Below are 21,093 nucleotides of genomic sequence, written 5' to 3' on the forward strand. Positions count from 1 at the left end.
TTAATAAAATTTGATCATAAATAAAGAAGTTATGGCAATGTAAGCAAAATGTTCAATTATCTAAGTACAAAAGGGGCAATAATTCTGTCAAAATGCTTGATAAGTTGTCTGCTCTTGTTTATAGGTTGGAGTCATGTTGGTGAACAAGTATGTAAAATATGAAAGCAATATGTCAAGGGACATAGGAAATATTTGGGGTAGTACGCAAACTTTAACATAGATTTATCAATAATATGCATATTCTAAGTATAAAAGGGGCAATAATTCTGTCAAAATGCTTGATACAGTGGTCTGCTCTTGTTTATAGGTTGCGGTCATGTTGGTAAACAAGTATGCAAAATATGAAAGCACTATGTCAAGGGACATAGGAAATATTTGGGGTAGTACGCAATTTTAACATTGATTTATCAATAATATGCATATTCTAAGTATAAAAGGGGCAATAATTCTGTCAAAATGCTTGATACAGTGGTCTGCTCTTGTTTATAGGTTGGGGTAATGTTGGTTAACAAGTATGCAAAATATGAAAGCAATATGTCAAGGGACATTGAAAATATTTGGGGTAGTATGCAAACTTTAACATAGATTTATCAATAATATGCATATTCTAAGTATAAAAGGGGCAATAATTCTGTCAAAATGCTTGATACAGTAGTCTGCTCTTGTTTATAGGTTGGGGTCATGTTGGTAAACAAGTATGCAAAATATGAAAGCAATATGTCAAGGGACATAGGAAATATTTGGGGTAGTACGCAAACTTTAACATTGATTTATCAATAATATGCATATTCTAAGTATAAAAGGGGCAATAATTCTGTCAAAATGCTTGATACAGTGGTCTGCTCTTGTTTATAGGTTGGGGTAATGTTGGTTAACAAGTATGCAAAATATGAAAGCAATATGTCAAGGGACATTGAAAATATTTGGGGTAGTACGCAAACTTTAACATTTGCACGCAAACGCCAACGCACACGCCGACGTCGGGGTGAGTAGGATAGCTCCACTATATATATTTCATATATAATAGTTGAGCTAAAAAGTGTTGGATGAGTCTTATTTAACAACACATGTATCAGAAGTAGTGTTTGATAATGCTAGTGAACAGTCGTGGTATCAGTGGTACAGCCCTGTCTGCATGTTGAAACGTTGCCTCAGTAACTGCCTCACATTGCTCCGACAGTCGATCATTCTCCTGAAATATCAATCAACATACTTCTGACAACTAAACTTTCAATCAGATAAAACTAAATTTAGATTATTAACCAATTATTTCAATCTGATTCAAACAGTCTATTATGTAAAGTTGGAATATGACATTAATTCTAGAATGGACTGTTTCAGCTTTATTTGCTTGGTTTTGACCATGCAAATGTCATTGGTCATAAAAACAAAGATTAAAGCCATAAATTATAGAGTTATCAATTTAAAATAGATGGAAATTTGCTCATGCACTGCATGGGCAAACCCCTGTTTAGCTCATACACCGCATGGGCAAACCCCCCTTTGCTAATGCACCGCATGGGCAAACCCCCTTTGCTCATCCATCGCATGGGCAAACCGCCTTTGCTCATACAAATGCGGTGCATGAGCAAAGGGGGTTTGCTTTGCACATACAGTGTATGAGCAAAGGGGGCTTGCCTATACGGTGCTGAAACAGTCCATTCTAGAATTAATGTCGTATTCCAACTTTACATAATAGACTGTTTTCAGCATGTTTAGGGTCACTGCTAACCTATGTTTCACTAATAGACACGTGTTATAGCTTGTGAAAGAATCAATGTTAAACAAGAGCTGTGTTTGTGAAACACAATGCCCCCAACTGCGCGGCTTTGAAGCCATATATTTGACCTTAGACCTTGAAGGATGACCTTGACTTTGACCTTTCACCACTCAAAATGTGCAACTCCATGAGAAACACTTGCATGCCAAATATCAAGTTGCTTTCATCAATAAAGTAATCAAGTTGCTTTCATCAATATTGCAAAAGTTATGACCGAGGTTAAAGTTTTGGGAAAGACACACACATACAATTTCTTCTTTGCAAATTACAACTACAAAATACTTTCCAAAAGCAGTGACAAGAATACCTTAGAATAAGGATTTTTATCAGAGCATTTTTATGAGACAAATAAATCATTGAGAATAAAAACCATTTTCACCATCACAATTAGAATTTAGCCTTGCTCTGTGTAAAGGTTATTGCACATTCCTAAAATTGTGTCCCTTATCTGCATTAAGGGGCCTTTTCACATATTTGGGCGTGTTATGAAGTTTGTCATTAAATGCCTTATACTCATAAATGTAAACATTGGATCTAAAAAGCTCCAGTAAAAAATCAAGAATAAAATTAAAAAAAGGAAAAAAAAGTAACCCGCAGCAGAGCTCGAACCAGTGACCCCCGCAGTCCTGGAGTAAAAAACAATTAGACCACTTGGCCATCCTGCCAAGTATGTATGAGTGACATATTTTATACCTTATATAAGCAATCTTCGTAGTTTCACAAAATTAAATGACAACAACAGAGCTCTCCAAATTATTCAATCGCTTCGCGTTGCAACGCTTTATAATTTTCAGGTTTTTAAATCGTCAAAAGATGCATATAATGGCTATATTAGACCATGGTAAATATTCACTATAACGGTTTCCTCACAAATATCATAACTAAAACGAAAATTTGTGAATCTGAAACAACTTTTTTTAATTTTGTCAATTTACCAAAACGTGAAAAGATAGATCCCTTTAAACCCCATTTTCCCAGATCGAGGCTTATTTCACAAACTGTCTAACGAACCTGTTTAAGTTGAAGCTGCAGGGCTGGGTTAGCTGTAACCACAGCAACTTGACACTCCAAGTCCCTGTACACTGAACGGTACCCTGAAAAGAACAACATAATCACATTTACTTGCTTACTATAAGTCTCAAGTTGTCATCAAGTTTGCATAAGTTCAGCATAGGAAGTAAGATGAAAAAAAAAAGTTTTAAAATTCAATCCTCAAGCATTTAACGATTTTAATCATTATTGCTTTGTAACTTTGCAACTTAATATTCTATGTTTGATATTATGTCAACAACTAGAAATATGCACTTATCAACCACTAGCTACTACAATCCATAAGGTAACACCTCCAAACATTACACTTACATTGACAAAAAAGCAATGTGAGGGATAAATGAAGAATTATTCGAATCAAGTGGACATTAATTATAAAAGTAAGCATTCGTCATCTTGTTCATTTTTGTTGGAATCACTGCTCTTTAAAAAAATTAGATGTTCTCTATCATGTATCCTAAAAGGAAGAATTATTGGTATAAATAAAAAAATGGAAATAATAAATGTTTCACAGACACTGATGCCTTGAAAACACAAGTTTGTACAAAGAAAAATCACTTGTCTATTCTAGAGAAGACAATTGACTTATTAATAAAACTGGTCCCAGTTGTCACACCTCATTCTTTTTAAGTCACAACTACCTACACTCCAAGGTTCACCATTATCTACACTCCAAATTTCACCATTATCTACACTTGAAGGTTAACGATTATCTTCACATAAATGTTCATCATTTTCTACACTTAAAGATTACCCATTATCTACACTTCAATGTTCACCATTTTTTACACTTTAAGGTTCACTATTACTTACTCTTCAAGGTTCAACATTATCTACACTTCAAAATTCACTATTATCTACACTTCAAGGTTCACCATTATCTACACTTCAAAGTTATTATCCACACTTACAGGTTTATCATTATCTACACTTCAAGGTTCAACAGTATCTACATTTTAAAAGTATCTATTCTTCAAGGTTCAAAATTATCTACACTTGAATGTTCAACATTATCTTCACTTCAATGTTCATCATTACCTACACTTCAATGTTCACCATTATCTACATGTCAAGGTTCACCATTATCTACACTTCAAGGTGCACCATTATCTACATGCCAAGGTTCTCCATTATCTACATGTCAAGGTTCACCATTATCTACATTTCATGGTTCACCTTATCTACACTTCAAGGTTCCCCATTATCTACATGTCATGGTTCACCATTATCTACACTTGAAGGTTCACCATTATCTACACTTCATGATTCACCATTATCTACACTTTAATGTTCACCATCCTCTACTCTTCAAGGTTCACCATTATCTAAACTTCATGGTTTACCATTATCTACACTTCAAGGTTCACCATTATCTACACGTGAAGGTTCACTATGATCTACACTTCAAGGTTCACCATTATCTACATGTCAAGGTTCACTATTATTTACACTTAAGGTTCACCATTATCTACATGTCAAGGTTCACCATTATCTACACTCGAAGGTTCACCATTATGTACAAATCAAGGTTATCAGCTTTATACGTTTGAGCAAGATCCACTCATTAGTTAAAAAAGCGTTGAAAGCAAACGCTTCAGACCACCATATATTGACAATATTTTACAGTGAAAAAACAGAAAGACAGAAAATAATTCTTCAAACAAGAGGGTCATCAGGCCCTAAGGCGCTCACCTGAAAGCCAAAGGAACTAGACTATTCTGAAAAAAATGCAAGCTGATTCATGAAGATTATTTTCGACCAAAAAAGTGACTTTTAACATGTTTTTTTTCTATATTTGACCTTGTGACCTAGTTTTTGAGCTCATATGACCCAGCTTCAATCTCTGGCAAAATTTCATTAGGACAAATGTACTGACCAAGTTTCATGAAGATTGGCCAATAAATGTGGCTAATATAGTGTCAACAAGTTTTCACTAAAGCCATAAAAGGACAACTGCCCCCCCCCCCTGGCGGCCATGTTTTTCAACGAACCATAACCATTTTTCAAACTCACTCGAGCTATTGTTAGAACAAATGTTCTGATCAAGTTTCATAAAGATTGGATAATAAATGTGACTTCTAGAGTGTTAACAAGGTTTTGTAGTAAATAGCCATTTAAGAAAAAATGCCACGCCCCCTTGCGGCCATGTTTTTTAACGGATCTCAACCATTTTTGAACTTAGCCCAGATATCATTAGTTCAAATATTCTGATCAAGTTTCATGAGCATTGGACCACAAATGTGACTTCTAGAGTGTTAACAAGGTTTTACCATACAGTAAAGCCATATAAGGAAAACTGCCCCGCCCCATGGCGGCCATGTTTTTCATTCAACTGGAACCATTTTCGAACTCGTCCAAGATATTATTGGGACACATGTTTTGACCAAGTTTCATGAAGATTGGACTAAAAATGTGACTTTTAGAGTGTTAACAAGGTTTTACTATAGCCATATAAGGAAAACTGCCATGCCCTGGCGGCCATGTTTTTCAACCAACCGGAACTATTTTCGAACTCATCCAAGATATTATTTGGACACATGTTCTGACAAAGTTTCATGAAGATTGGACTAAAAATGTGACTTCTAGAGTGTTAACAAGGTTTTACTAAAGCCATATAAGGAAAACTGCCACGCCCCCTGGCGGCCATGTTTTTCAACCAACCGGAACCATTTTCGAACTCGTCCAAGATATTATTGGGACACATGTTCTGACAAAGTTTCATGAAGATTGGACTAAAAATGTGACTTCTAGAGTGTTAACAAGGTTTTACTGTAGCCATATGAGGAAAACTGCCACGCCCCCTGGCAGCCATGTTTTTCAACCAACCGGAACCATTTTCAAACTCGTCCAAGATATTATTGAGACACATGTTCTAACCAAGTTTCATGAAGATTGGACAATACATGTGACCTTTAGAGTGTTAACAAGGTAAATGTTGACGACGCACGACGGACAAAAGGCGATCACAATAGCTCACCATGAGCACGTTGTGCTCAGGTGAGCTAAAAATCATCACAGTCTACATATGCCTTTCTTAAGGATTATCTACACATTAAGTTAATGCAATTGTTAAAGTTTGAGGGCCATCTACCTAGTAGTACAAGAGGAGTTCAAACTAAAAGCTTAAGGAAGTATGTAGGTACTGACAAATGCAATGCTGAACACCCTACTCCGTGAGGGCGTAAGGCTGCCTGAGGTTGGGATTTGCTAAGCCTTGTTTATTCTTCATTTTACACTAACCAATTATTTAATATAAAATAATAAATGAAAACAAACCAATGAAATAATATATCAGGTAAAAGAAAAACTTCAAATTTAACAGCATGAATTTTAACATTCATATTTTACCAAAATTTGGCGATCCAATCAGAGTAAGCACGGGAAATCTAGAAGGGTCCACATAGTACCACAGCCCCTTGCCGTGAAATGTCCAGTAGGGCCGGGAATACTCGTAAAGGGCTATGCGCTCCTCCTGTTTCGCATGGCGAACTTCTCCATGGAATTGACTAGCTATCAGTGTGTACACTGCAGGAATGTATTGGGATATGCCTGTAGCTCCGTGGAACCCATTTGCCTACAGGTAGAACATGGTCCAAACTCACAGAAAATTCAATGAGATAATAAACCTCGCTCTGAGAAAATGGGACTTAATGTTTGTGCAAAAAGTGTCACCCCAGATTAGCCTGTTCACTTTCCAAAGGTTAATTAGGGATGGCACTTTCAGCATAAACAAGATTTTTTGCTAAGAAGGATCTTCCTTTAAACGAAAATAACACAAAAGCTGAAAAAGTCGCCCCTGCCGAGTGCACAGGCTGATCTGGGACAAAAATGTACGCATGTGCAATAAACCCCGTTTTCCCAGAATGAGGCTCACATCTACATGGTTAAGGGAAGACGTATTTCTTGGGAGCAATGAGTGATGAAATTCAACTTAGACTTAAATCCAAAATGATGGCACAGCAGTTTTTCTTCCCCAATTGGGAAAAGTACCTGTACCATACCAATTGGGAACAAGAGCACCGCATAACGGGGGCCACACTCGGCTGCAAAAGCTTGTCAGATTTTTTTTTTTTAGAGGTCACAGTGACCTTGACCTTTGACCTAATGACCCAACAAGAGATGTGTTCGTCAGAAACACAATTCTCCCTAATGCGCCACTTTGAAATAAAATTTCTATTTATCATTTGGCAGGTATAGAAATTATCTCCCTTTAAAGCTTATTACTTCCCTTGGATTTTATCAAAACAAACCGGGGAGGGGGTTCTGTAGACATTCAAAAACAACCAAGTCAAAGAGATCATAGCCAGAGTTCATCATTTATCTATGGACATAAGTCCACAGGTATGTAACGAACACTACTATTTACAACTAAGTACATGAAAGAAATGATAATTATATCATTTAAAAAAAACACTTTGACAAATCAATCTTTTGACTTATAAATAATCAAAATAATACATCTGTACAGTAACTGTGAAAAGAACTTCAATTCTTGGTAAGGAAATATATAATATGAGATTTATAATTATATAAAATACTTCCCTTGAAAATAATTGTCTCTAACAAATCTCTATTTTTAGTAGCAAATAATTAAAAGCCACTACCGTGACTGTAGTTTCACCACTCAAAATTTGCAGCTCCATGAGATACACATGCATGCCAAATATATGATGTGGCTATGTTCAATATTAAATAATTATCTACCTTTAAAGCTTATTACTTCCCTTAAATGTGTATTTTTTACCGTAGACCTTGAAGGATGACCTTGACGTTGACCTTTTACCACAATGTGTTTGTCAGAAAGACAATGCCGCCTACTGCGCCGCTTTGATTTATTCAACAAAAATATATACGTGGGCAGGTCAGATAACTATGTCCATTTAAAGCTTATTACTTCCCTTGACTTAGTTTTTTCGACCCTAGACCTTGAAGGATGATGTTCACCTTGAAATTTTACCACTCAAAATGTGTAGCTCTTTAAGATACACATGCATGCCAAATATCAAGTTGCTATCTTCAATATTTAAAAAGTTATGGCCAAAATGTTAAGGTTTTAGCACGACGGGGACGGCAAACGACGAGCTGGCTATGACAATAGCTCGGGTTTTCTCAGAAAACAGCCAAGCTAAAAATTAGCGGGAACAAACCTGAAATTAGGAAAATTGTAGGTTTTTTAATTGCTTGGTATCAAAAGCAATAGTCAACTCAAATCTTGAATTACATTCAATTTGGCTTAAAATGTTCAGTGTAAGTGCTCTTATTTGTTTACTTGCAGATAATGCACTTTTGGAACAAAATTGACGGAATTTGCCTTCCTTTTGGGAAAATTTCAGACAGCCATTGAAAATTATGTAGTTTTTTTTAATTAGGAAAAGACCTTTTACCGGTACTTAATAAAGAAGGGGAAAAGTCACTGTAAGTTCCTGATTAATGGACACGATGGACATGGTTTTACTATTACTGACATGCACTGCACATGTTACAAATACCGGTAGATATGAATATCAGTTGAATTAAAGAATGCTTCTAAGTTAACAGTTGTGATTGATAGTAAGGGCACGATTATACACAAGAAAAAACAGTAAATAGAAACTCGATACCTAAATTTTTTTACCTCAGGTGATGCTGTTAAGATGTCAAAATTTCCTGACGATTCCTTGAGTATTACGTCCAGGTAGTTTCTTGTCAAATTGAAATATCCTGATGCTAAAACTAACTTGTCACTTGATTGAGCCTTTCTAAACAATTGTTCAGTAACAAATTCATCATCACCAATTTGGAAAGGTCCCATTTGTATCAAGGGAAACAACCATGTGTCATATCCAGTTCGTTCAATGGAGGATTGATCACAGAAACTTGAAGAGTCAGTTCTGGTATTCCAGGTTTTGTTCACAGATGTTATACACTGATGGGCGAAGTGTTTAAATTCTTTACCCCCATCTGGACCTTCAATTGTTCAGAATATGATGAATCAATGCAACATAATACAGATGGCAGTCACACAAATTCAGGGACAGAGTATTCTAGATTATTAAAATTTTAACTAATTGGGCTGTACTCTGTGAAAAAGGGGTTTAATGCATGTGCATAAAGTGTCGTCCCAGATTAGCTTGTGCAGTCCGCACAGGTTAATCTGGGCAACACTTTCCGCCCAAACTAGATTTTTTCTAAGAAGAGACTTTCTTTAAACAGAAAATATCATAAAAGCGGAAAGTGTAGTCCATGATTAGCGGACTGCACAGGCTAATCTGGGATGATACTTTACGCATATGCATTAAACCCCCTTTTCACAGCCCATTTAATAATAAAAAATAACATGTCTGTCTATAAACAAGAGATGTGTTTGTCGGAAACACAATGCACCCTATTTTGAAGCCATCTATTCAACCTTTGACCTTGAAGGATGACCTTCACCTTTCACCACTCAAAAATGTGCAACTCCATGAGATACGCATGCATTTTAAATATCTAGTTGCTATCTTCAATATTGCAAAATTTTACCCTTGACATTGACCTTGATGGATGACCTTGACCTTTCACCACTCAAAATGTGCAGCTCCATGAGATACACATGCATGTCAAATATCAAGTTGCTATCTTCAATATTTAAAAAGTTATGGCCAATGTTTATGTTTTCGGACAGACAGAATATTTGACATTTGACCTTGAAGAATAACCTTGATTTTCACCTTTCACCACTCTAAATGTTCAGCTTCAGGAGATACACATGCATGCCAAATATCAAGTTGCTATCATCAATAATGAAAAAGTTATGGCCAATGTTAAAGTTTTCGGACTGACGGACAGAGGCCATATATTAGACATTTGACCTTGAAGGATGACCTTGACCTTCACCTTTCACCACTCAAAATGTGCAGCTCCATGAGATGCACATGCATGCCAAATATCAAGTTGCTATCATCAATAGTGAAAAAGTTATGGCCAATGTTAAAGTTTTCGGACGGATGGACAGACACCATATATTAGACATTTGACCTTGAAGGATGACCTTGACCTTCACCTTTGGCCACTCAAAATGTTCAGCTCCAGGAGATAGGCATGCATGCCAAATATCAAGTTGCTATCATTAATAGTGAAAAAGTTATGGCCAATGTTAATCTCGGACGGACAGACAGACGCCATATATGAGACATTTGACCTTAAAGGATGACCTTGACCATCACCTTTCACCACTCAAAATGTGCAGCTCCATGTGATGAACATGCATGCCAACTATCAAGTTGCTATGTTAAATACTTCAAAAGTTATGACCATTAAAGTGTTTGAACGGACGGGCCGATTGACATACTGACTGACTGACAGTTCAACTGCTATATGCCACCCTACCGGGGGCATAAAAAACTGTGCTGAAGATATAAATCAAGAGTTCAAATACCTCACAAAGGCCTGGCTTAAACTTGCTGGTATGTGACGGAGGTTTTAATCTGTTGTACAAATATTGGCACAGAAAATAATGGAGAAAACAAGAAACAAGGCAGGTTTTCAACCTTTTAGAAATTTGCTTATTAATGTATTTTAATTTAAAGGATTGCACTTTCTCAAGTTAGGTGTAATGAGCAATCTACACACACAAGTTCAGTACGAAACCTCCATCCAAGTTATTGTGAGAAAGTGTTTGCTAGTTTTGTAACAATGAATATGACCTTGATCCAACTGGCACAGATCAGGTATTCAAGTACCTGCTCACCGTACAAAATAATTATACAAACAAAGCTCCTTATTGAAAATTTATGTTAATAAATTAAATTCCTTTCGTTTGTAGCTATTTTATGTTCATACAAATAGTATAATTGCTAAAATCATTGATAATTACTTTTTATAAGCAGAAAATATAGGACTTCCTATTAATGCTTTGATCTGAAATTTCATTTCAATAAATATTTTACAAAGTATTTTCGTAAATACCATCACAGTACCTTCATAAGGGTGCGGGGAGCTTGTTGGGTATGTGACAGAGTTGTCTCCCTGGAGCTGGAAGGAGAATCTCGCAGTGGAGGTCACAATGTCCCTCCAGTAGTCTGCCATGTGTCTGCACTGACGGAATGCTATGTAGCGGTCCTGACGATCAGTAAAGTAGGAATCACTGAGATTTGCCCTGCATTTGTGTACAGAATATAAGCTACATACAAGTAGCAGACAAAAAAACCATGTTCATAAAACTTTAACAGCATATTCATATATGATGCCACAAATAACATTTCAAACCAATTTTAATTTTAATGTGAAATTTAATAACTTACAAAACTGTTCCAGGAACTTACACTTGAAGTAAAATTCATAGAATGTTTAATTACAGTTTACTTAAATAAAGCATTTAAATCCTAATTAATCTGAAATGCAATTCTTATAGACGAATACCAACATTAGAGGTAACCCCATGTTTACTGTGATCACAAATGTTCATAATCTCAAAATACATGTTGAGTCAACAACAATGCACAAGGACTTCTGCTACCAGATTGAATTGTTTTCCACGCAAGTAAATTAAATCATGCTAAAAATCTTACCCACTTATAACAAAGTCATCATCAGCCAGGTATATTTTCATGTGGTTCAGTCCGACAGTCTCGTTTATTCTTTCTGGCAGGTACCGCCTCACAAGTCCACGCAGATCCGGCGTGTGGTACAAGTGTACATGAACCAAATCCTTGTACTTTTGGACCAAGGGAAGTAACATAGACCTTGAACTAGAGTGGCCTCCCCTAGTGCCCCTGTTAAAGTCTAACAGGATGTGCACCTGGAAGTCTGTATTGCCACTGACCACTGCTTGTTCACATGCCGTTTCTATACTCTGAACCTGCAAAAGGTTATTTATTTATTTATTTGTTAAAGTTTCCCATACATGTCATTATAATCGGTGAAAAGTCTATCCACGCATAGGTCGAGGCGTAAAAATAAAACTGAAGTATTTATTTTTTATTTAGCTGAGACGAATGAGAACTTAAGTTGTAAGTCGGATATACAAATGAAAGATTTGTATGAAGTATTTTCTAATGTATTACATTCCTGACTAACAGACTACAGTGTTTCTATAAATGTCATGGGGCAAATCAATGATCAATTTAACAAGGGACAAAATTGTCACAAAACCAGGATTTCATTGTGAAAAAAAAATCTGATAAAGGGAGAAAACTCAAACTGAACTTTTGAAATGAACAAACAAAATTAACCCCCTTTGTAAGTTTGTTTTTTAAAAAAATCTATTTTTAGTCGTGGCGACCTTGACATTGGAGATATTGACGTGATTCTTTCGTGCGACACACCGTCCCATGATGGTGAACAAATGTGCCAAATGATTTTAAAATCTCACAATGAATGACATAGTTATGGCCAGGACAAGCTCATTTATGGCCATTTTTGACCTTTGAACTCAAAGTGTGACCTTGACCTTGGAGATATCGACGTAATTATTTCGCGTGACACACCGTCCAATGATGGTGAACAAATGTGCCAAATGATTTTAAAATCTGACAATGAACGACATAGTTATGGCTCGGACAAGCTCATTTATGGCCATTTTTGACCTTTGAACTCAAAGTGTGACCTTGACCTTGGAGATATCGACGTAATTATTTCGCGCGACACACCGTCCAATAATGGTGAACAAATGTGCCAAATGATTTTAAAATCTGACAATGAACGACATAGTTATGGCTCGGACAAGCTCATTTATGGCCATTTTTGACCTTTGAACTCAAAGTGTGACCTTGACCTTGGAGATATCGACGTAATTATTTCGCGCGACACACCGTCCAATGATGGTGAACAAATGTGCCAAATGATTTTAAAATCTGACAATGAACGACATAGTTATGGCCCGGACAAGCTTGTTCCGCCAGCCTGCCAGCCAGCCAGCCTGCCCGCCCGCATTCGCCAATCTAATAACCATTTTTTTCCTTCGGAAAACCTGGTTAAAAATAGTCCTTACAAAATATATAATTTCTCATACTCATACTCATATTAGCCTGCAACACGGTAGTCTAGAGGAACTTAAGGAATATTAACTTGCGTCTAGAAACCATCTTAATATATCAGATAAATGATTTACAAGACAAACATAATTAACTTAACATTATTGGAAAAAATGCCTTTTTATGACGAAAATCCTTCAATTTTAACTGTGGTAGACACAAAAACAACTGACCACAACTGTTATATATTTTTTTGCCGAGATGATTAGCAGTAAATAGGTTAAACAGCAATAATATTAAATTAAACATGACTAAACAAGAGTTCTGCAGTGGGAGACATATGCCCCCCTAAACAGGGCTTTGAACTAGTGACCCAAAGTTAATAGGAGTCATCTACTGTCTAGGGCCAATGCAGATGTTAAGTTTCAAGCCAATTGGTCAATTGGTTGACCAGTTATTGATTGGAAACTATTTTTACACTTATATTGACAGTGACCTCTGTCCTCGTGACCCCAATTTCAATAGAGGTCATCTACTGTCCAAGGGCAATGCACATGGGAAGTATCAAGCCAACCAATTAATCAGCTGACATTTTATTGATGAAAAACGATTTCACACTCAATGTGACAGTGACATTGACCTTTGACCTAGAGACCCTTATTTCAATAGGGGCCATCTACTGTCCAACCCCAATGCACATGGGAAGTATCAAGCCAATCAGTCTCTTCATTCAGAAGTTATTGATGGGAAACAATTTTCGATTTTTGAGGGACAGTGAAATTGACCTTTGATAAAGTGACCCCAATTTCTATAAGGGTCATCTACTGGCAAAAACCAATACACATGGGAAGTATCAAACTAATTGTTCAATCCGTTCACAAGTTGGTGATCGGAAACAATGTTAACATTGAGTGTTACAGTGACCTTTGACCTCGTCATCCCAATTTAAATTGGGGTCATCTACTGGCAAGGCTCATGCACAAGGGAAGTATCAAGACAATTGGTCAATTTGTTCACAAGTTATTGATCGGAAACAAACTGGTCTACCGACAGACCGACCTACCTACTGATCGACATCAAGCAAAACAATATACCCACTCTTCTTGGAAGAGAGAAATAACAAAGATCTAACATACCATTGATTCAAAGTAACAATAAATAATGTATATAACATTTTTACAAGAGCTCCGCTGTCGGAAACAGATGCCCCCCAAACAGGGCCTTGACACCCATCACTCAATCCTTTGATGGCATATCGAACGGAAACTAATTTAACACTAACAAGGGACAATGTGTCACAAAACCAGGTTTTCAGTTGAAAAAGTCTGAAAAAGGGAGATAATTCAAAATGTGTATTGTTAACCCCCTTGTGTAAAATTGACTTTGATTTCAATTAGAAAAAAAAGTATGATAAAGAGAGACAACTCAAAATCAAAATGTGCATAGTTACATAGTTGTTTCAAAATCAATATATTTTTAGTTGTGGCGACCTTGACCTTGGAGATACTGACATAATTCTTTCGCACGACAATATTGGTGAACAAATGCGCCAAATTACTTAAAAATGTCAAAATAAATGACATAGTAATGGCCCAGACAAGCTCATTTATGGCCATTTTTGACCTTCAAACTCAAATTGTGACCTTGACCTTGAAGATATCGACGGATTCTTTCTCGCGACACACAGTTTAATGATGGTGAACAAAGGTGCCAAATGATTTTAAAATCTCACAATGAATCACAAAGTTATGGCCCGGACAAGCTCATTTATGGCCATTTTTGACCTTCAAACTCAAATTGTGACCTTGACCTTGGAGATATCGACGTAATTCTTTCGCGCGACACACCCTCTAATGATGGTGAACAAATGTGCCAAATAATTTTAAAATCTGACAATGAACGACAAAGTTATGGCCCGGACAAGCTCATATATGGCCATTTTTGACCTCAAACACAAATTGTGACCTTGACCTTGGAGATATCAACGTAATTCTTTCGCGGGACTTACCGTCTAATGATGGTGAACAAATGTGCCAAATAATTTTAAAATCTGACAATGAACGACAAAGTTATGGCCCGGACAAGCTTGTTCCGCCCGCCCGCCAGCCCAACAGCTGACATCGCCAATCTAATAACCAGTTTTTTGCTTTGGAAAACCTGGTTAAAAATCACAGCGACCATGACCTTGGACCTTGTGACCCCAATTTCCATAGGGGTTATCAACTTTCCAAAGCCAATGCACATGGGAAGTATCAAGCCAATCGGTCAATCGTTGACAAGATATTGATCAGAAATGATTTTCACACTTATTGTGATAGTTACCTCTGACCTAGTGACCCCAATTTCTATAGGGGTCATCTACTGTACAAGGCCAATGTACTTGTTAAGTATCAAGCCAATTTGTCAATTCGTTTACGAGTTATTGATCAGTAACCATGTTCACACTTATTGTGACAGTGACCTTTACCTTTGACCAAGTGACCCCAATTTCTATAGGGGTCATCTACTATCGAAGGTCAATGCACGTGTCAAGCATCAAGCTCTTCGATCGATTTGTTGATGAGTTATTGATCTGAAACTATTTTCACACTTATTGTGAGTGACCTTGACCTTTGACCTAGTGAAACCAATTTAAATAGAGCTCATATACAGTCCAAGGCCAATACACTCGTAAAGTTTCAAGCCAATTGGTCAATTCGTTGAAGACTTATTAATCGGAAACGAACTGGTCTAATTACAGACCGACTGACCAACATCCAATTTCTAAGGCAGTACAAATGCGTGCAAATACGTGACTAAAGTGGTAAAGGGTTATTTATGTTATCAAAATCATGACTTTTTCATACCAGTTGCTTCTCTAGGACGCCAGTTCCAAGGTACAGAGAGGCAATCACGATGCGGTGTTGCGCTTGGGCGAACATGTCCTGCAAATGAGAAATTTATTATCTCAACACTGGTTTTTTGTTTGTTCATACGGTAATTTTATTTAAAAAATTATTTGTTTGGTGAAAATATTACGTGCTGTGCTGCTTACTATGACAGTTATCTTAATTCATTTAGTTAAACAACACTAAAAGCATTCCACTTATTATAAATTAACAATTAATTTATTATCTTAAGACAAAACAAAAACATTTGCAAGTTAGGAAGTAATGAACATTTAACAGTTGAACGAGGGGTTTCGCTGCCAATTGCCACTGTCGCAAATTGCCACAAATTTCCAAAAGTGGCAACAATTTTATTGCTGACAACACAATTGTAGAATGTAGAGTTGTATAATGTGCTTACATGTATCTGAATTTCAAGAAATTTGGTTTGGTACATTACTGGAAATCACTAAGACAAGAGTAGCATACTGTGGAATATCATTGTTGAGTTCACAGCATCTGTTTCACGTTTGGTTTGACTTTGACACAAACACCCTGGGGAACCTATTCAATCAGGACTAGTTATTTTTTTAACCTTTTGAATTATTTTATAATGATTTAGTTTGGAATATATTGATTTCTAATTCAAATAACCAATGCCAAATTTAAAAATAAATGATACATTTTTAGTAAGAAATGCAAGTTTTCAGTATTTTAAAACCAGGCTGATTTAAAGCTTGAAAATACACAATTTTGTATTGGATCTGATTTCTAAACTTTAAAACATTGTCCTATTTCATGGTGAATTTGAACATAAAAATGGGAACACAGTTTTTATTTCAACAAATACAGATGTTGTTTGAGAGGCATACATTTTATCAGGCATTCACACAATGGTGTTTTTATGATAGGACTCCCTGATTGGTAGCGATAGATACATTGTAGTGAATTAAAAGCCAACTGCTTTTGTACTTAATGGCCCAATCAAGTTCAAACATACTATTACGTGGTATTCTGTGTATAATACCACCTGAGGCTAAAAAAACTGTCAAAACACCATTTTTTTATATCAAACAAATTGAGTGTTGATAGATACACAATGATGTGATAAATTTAATTTCCTTTTCGACTGATTTTCAGAAAAAAAGTTTGTACATCTTGCACCAATCTAAATTTAGAGTTAATTGATGATTTGTTGATTAAAAACAAAATGCACACACATCCAGTTCCGTGATTTACACAAGTTCAATAGGGGCATGTGTTCTGATTGGATGTAAAATAAAGGCATGCCCCACATATCACTTTATGGAGTCATCCGCATAGGCACATGTGTGTTTACTTCCAGAAAATGGAGAACATTTGTGTCCATGAAATTCTTAAGCCCATTTTGTCAATATTGGCCAGAAATTATGAGTTTTTTTAAAAGTAATATACTGATTATTGACTACAGCAAAGGTGGTATGATTGGTTGTTTAAGGTGTCACGCTTTTTGGTCAAATGTCTGGACATTTTTTATGGCATGTCCTGATTTGGACCTGAAAAATTCTGACATGTAATGGATGTTGAAAGGAGGATATAGCACTCTGCTATTTTGATATTGTCATGTATTTTCGCAAACACTTGCGACCAGTCTTCACCCTAAATATTTCAGACCAATAGCCCGAAAAGGTTAACATACATTTTATGACTTTTTTTGCTCGGAGCAACAAAAATATTCATTTCCAATCAGAAATAACTTCTAATGAGTAAAAACATTTGCCTGTCCCATTTTCAACAGACTGTATTATTTATTTTTGATAACAACAGCAAAGGCATGCTCTCCGGACATCTCCATATCTCAGTGTTTCAGATTGGCCCCAATATCCTCAGGGCAGGTTTCCTCAAATGGCTAAATGGTCAAATTTTTTCAGGACATTTGTCCTAAATCATGAAACAATTTTCTTACAGTTTTGTTAGCGCCCTGAGCCCTAACCTATTGTACTTTTTAAGTCTTTCTAGTTGCAATTTCTGGTGAAAACAATGCGAAATATTATAAATCATACCATCCGTATCACCGCATGTGTATTCATCATTCTATAGACATTTTCATAAAGAATGTCGAAAATAAATTTAAATCGACAAAAACAAAACTGTATCCGAAAATAACATTCCGAGAATATGAAAGTCTTTTGCACATGAAATCAAATGTGCATATCGTATGATTCAAGAAAAATGAAAACCAGTTACTTAGCAAATATGTAATAAATATATAATTTTGTTAACATATTGCTTAAATATATGCTATTGCAGTGCTTTATTTTGCTAATCGATCACTCAAACTTCTTCATTTGCAACGTTTGCTGACTTGTACGAAGATTTGTCGTCAGTTGTTTTTCTATCCGCTAACCAATAAAAAATCAATAATAAAATTCGGTTAGTGGATGTCCGGGCGTAAATTACGCCCGAAAACGGCAGTCGTACTTCCATTATGCACATGGTGGAAGTCCTTGGGACGTCCGATAATCCGCATGTACGCTATTTTCTAATACACAACACGTACAAATGTCAACAGTAAATCGGGCTATTCAGACCGTTAACTCCGCCTAACTAAGAGCTACTGTTATCAATGACTTTCTCAGTGTGTGGCCAATATTGATTTTTCCAGCTGTCAATCAAATCCTTCTTGGTAAGCACATCAGCCAATCAGCGCTCAGGCAGCCGAATACATGCCGACCCCACGTGAAGCTGTATACAACAATATTAACGACCTCTGCGCTACAAAGTTTTTATTCAGCAATCAAATATTTATTTAAGTCCACGCTTTCCCCAAGGAAGAATGACAAGGCGTTGTACATGAAGTCTAATTTTTGCATGATTTTCATCTGTACACGCAATGCACGAGAAATGTATATTTGTTGGTAGAATTTTCTTAACTTTCCGTGAATAATAAAATCTGGACATGATTTCGGATAACACGTTTAATTATACGCATTTGAAAATACTACAATTGAATAATGTATTTTGTTATATCAACGACCATAACACATAATGCAATAAGTAGTTAAATAACGTGTTTTGAGATTGCCAAACTACGCATACATATTGGTCTACATGCATGAATGACCTGACAAGTTATGTCGCAATTCGGAATGAAGTGTACTCGGTAAAATTTACAGAAAGACTCATTTTTATACTCCGAAATTCTATTTCACCTACGCAAACTTTTCTGAAAGGAGGTACATGTAACATTTTAAATTAAGTCGTTCATGTGTCGTAATTACTAAATATTACCAGTGCTCTATGCTCTCAAATTGGGTCACGTGATTAATGCATGTTCAATGGGAGTTCCCCCATCCTGCAATTCAATTCGTATATGCACTTGCCTAAAATGGCGGACATTTGTAGACGTCAATATTGGCCGTAAAAAAGAATTCGTAATAATACTGGATTATCGGGTAATGGATAGAGTTGGAACATGTATGTATATTAAAATTCTGAAATAAAAGTGGGACAAAATGTATGTCTGGGACGTCCACAATTTTTGGCTTGGAATCCAGGACTTCCAACTTTTAAAAGCTAACGGAAGCACTGATCCATCTCCGGAGTCTCCGTAAGATAGAACTCAGACGTGTTGATTGGCTAACGACTCCTTCCATTGATTATGTCTTTAACCCAAAGTGGCTGACCGGTGTTCATGTATTTTTTTCACTTTGTTTTTTATTTTACGCTAAAATATTCAATCGACCGGTCGGGCAATTAAATATGCATTTATGATCAACCGACCATCCCAAGAATCGACTCAGGCTACGGGCTTATAGGCTAATTCGAAGACTGCTTGCAACAATGTTGACTTCAGTTAATGAGTTGAAATTAAGTGTTGTGAAATAAATATCTCCTATTTTTCATTTTGATTACCGGAATGGTTTTTCTGCTACATCATGTTGTTTATGTTAAGATGATGTTTATTTAGACTACTTTAAATATGTCAATACAATTTATTATTATTATTTGCATTATAGTGGACAAATACTGGCTGAAACTTATTTCATGTGACAAAATATAGTGGCGATAATGTTTAATGTAGCAAAGAACCAACAATATCTCAGCGCCCTCACACTACTTTGGGGGAAGGTGTCCACAGCCCTAAGGAGGGGGAATTTTCACGGCGTTTCCCTTTTTGGGGGATTTTTTACTTACTTTCTCATTATTACATTTGTATATGTTTGCACTAAATTCATTGCATTTTTCATAATTTAGTATGTTTGAAAAGATTAAATTGAAATAGAATTAAGATATAACAATAATGAATTGAATCACATCTTTCTATTAAAAAAAAAAAAAAAAAAAAAATTTTTAGGGGGAATTTCCCCCCCACCCCCCAAAAAGGGGAAAAAAGTATACTTTTCAGATGGGGGCCTGCCGCCGAAATTCGGATTTGATAGATTGAGGGCCCTGTATCTAAACATGTTTATATATAGATCTTTGGATGAAATAATTGTGATATGATAAATTATTAAAACTGTTTCAGTACCATTACAGTCTTATAAAATTCCACGGGCTCTTTAATCACTGTAATGTTGTCTCCTCGGATTCCAAAGCATGGAACATGGTCAGAAATCCATAAGAACTTCTGTTTAATTATGTCAAGATTTTGAGCAGCTGCACTCATGGTTGGGTGAGACATGTTTGGGTAGTTATCAGGGTTGTTGTCAACCATTGCTGCATAATGAAGACATCGTGCTGATGCTAACACCGTCCCAGCAGAAAACTTGAGGCATCTGAAATATATAAGAGTACACATATATGAAAGTTCAGTTCCCCCCCCCCCCAAAAAAAAAAACAACACACAAAATATTAAAAAAATGTGTATGCAAATATCAACCCTTCAAGGCATTATTTGCAATCTTTTAATTAAACAATTGACAATTAAGATCATAGTCATGATAGTTTGTTTGAAACTGAAAGACATATTCTATCTCAACAATAGTATTACTGTTAAAGTTGCCACAATTGTTCTGATTATGACATGTACTGTAAACACGTAAGACAGGCAATGCAATAATACATATCAAATGCCACAGTGAATTAGTAGGTGAACTTCGAACTTCGAGTTCACAAATCGATATTGTGTGAATATGTATTTCGGACAATTATTCGGATACTGGTAAACAAACATCGTTTAACATTATCTACAATTTTAAAACTATATTCCGTTTGGAAATAACTATAAAATATTGCATGTTCAAGTAAATATCTCACTTTAAAAAGTTATTTAGTGATGCAACATCTCGAACAATATGTTTATATACGAAAAATTTGACAGCAGCCATACTATATCCGGTTGTCAATAAGTCTACTGAAACGTAAAAGGTTAACTTACAACAAGTTTTGGGTTTCATAGTTCTTTGCGACATACTGAATTGTTCATTTAGCATTTGGATGTTTTAAATAAACATATACTAGGGAGGCGGAAAACTACAACGGG

The 21,093-nt window shown here is 36.0% G+C and overlaps 1 protein-coding gene and 1 long non-coding RNA gene across 4 annotated transcripts; both read right to left on the bottom strand.

The window, feature by feature from the left end:
- Positions 1 to 423: 423 nt before the first annotated feature.
- Positions 424 to 20,954, bottom strand: LOC127851031 (CDP-diacylglycerol--glycerol-3-phosphate 3-phosphatidyltransferase, mitochondrial-like). 3 transcript variants are annotated; one of them, XM_052384478.1, is made up of 9 exons: positions 20,868 to 20,954; positions 20,140 to 20,386; positions 15,609 to 15,686; positions 11,359 to 11,648; positions 10,768 to 10,946; positions 8,445 to 8,776; positions 6,179 to 6,404; positions 2,792 to 2,874; positions 424 to 1,192 (listed from the first exon to the last, which is right to left on the bottom strand). In XM_052384478.1, the coding sequence occupies exons 1-9, from the start codon at positions 20,936 to 20,938 to the stop codon at positions 1,073 to 1,075; spliced, it is 1,626 nt and encodes a 541-aa protein (XP_052240438.1). In that variant the 5' UTR covers positions 20,939 to 20,954; the 3' UTR covers positions 424 to 1,072. The 3 variants fall into 3 exon arrangements, with proteins under 3 accessions (XP_052240438.1, XP_052240439.1, XP_052240440.1); XM_052384479.1 differs by lacking the exon at positions 20,868 to 20,954 and adding an exon at positions 20,602 to 20,723; XM_052384480.1 differs by lacking the exon at positions 20,868 to 20,954 and adding an exon at positions 20,674 to 20,719.
- LOC127851053 (uncharacterized) lies at positions 12,053 to 12,765 on the bottom strand. Its single transcript, XR_008035632.1, has 2 exons — positions 12,538 to 12,765; positions 12,053 to 12,213 (listed from the first exon to the last, which is right to left on the bottom strand). It is a non-coding gene; the product is annotated as an uncharacterized LOC127851053 (long non-coding RNA).
- Positions 20,955 to 21,093: the final 139 nt, after the last annotated feature.

This window comes from Dreissena polymorpha, chromosome 11 (assembly GCF_020536995.1).
Source record: "Dreissena polymorpha isolate Duluth1 chromosome 11, UMN_Dpol_1.0, whole genome shotgun sequence".
Lineage (NCBI taxonomy): Eukaryota > Metazoa > Mollusca > Bivalvia > Myida > Dreissenidae > Dreissena > Dreissena polymorpha.

What these genes read in the sequence shown, in the direction of transcription:
- LOC127851031 (XM_052384478.1), bottom strand. Translation starts at nt 20,938, where the DNA reads ATGGCTGCTGTCAAATTTTTCGTATATAAACATATTGTTCGAGATGTT. An exon ending in AATTTTATAAGACTGTAATG is followed by an intron (nt 15,687 to 20,139) that starts GTACTGAAACAG and finishes TCTCATTTGCAG; the next exon opens with GACATGTTCGCCCAAGCGCA. An exon ending in GATGACTTTGTTATAAGTGG is followed by an intron (nt 10,947 to 11,358) that starts GTAAGATTTTTA and finishes ACACAAATGCAG; the next exon opens with GGCAAATCTCAGTGATTCCT.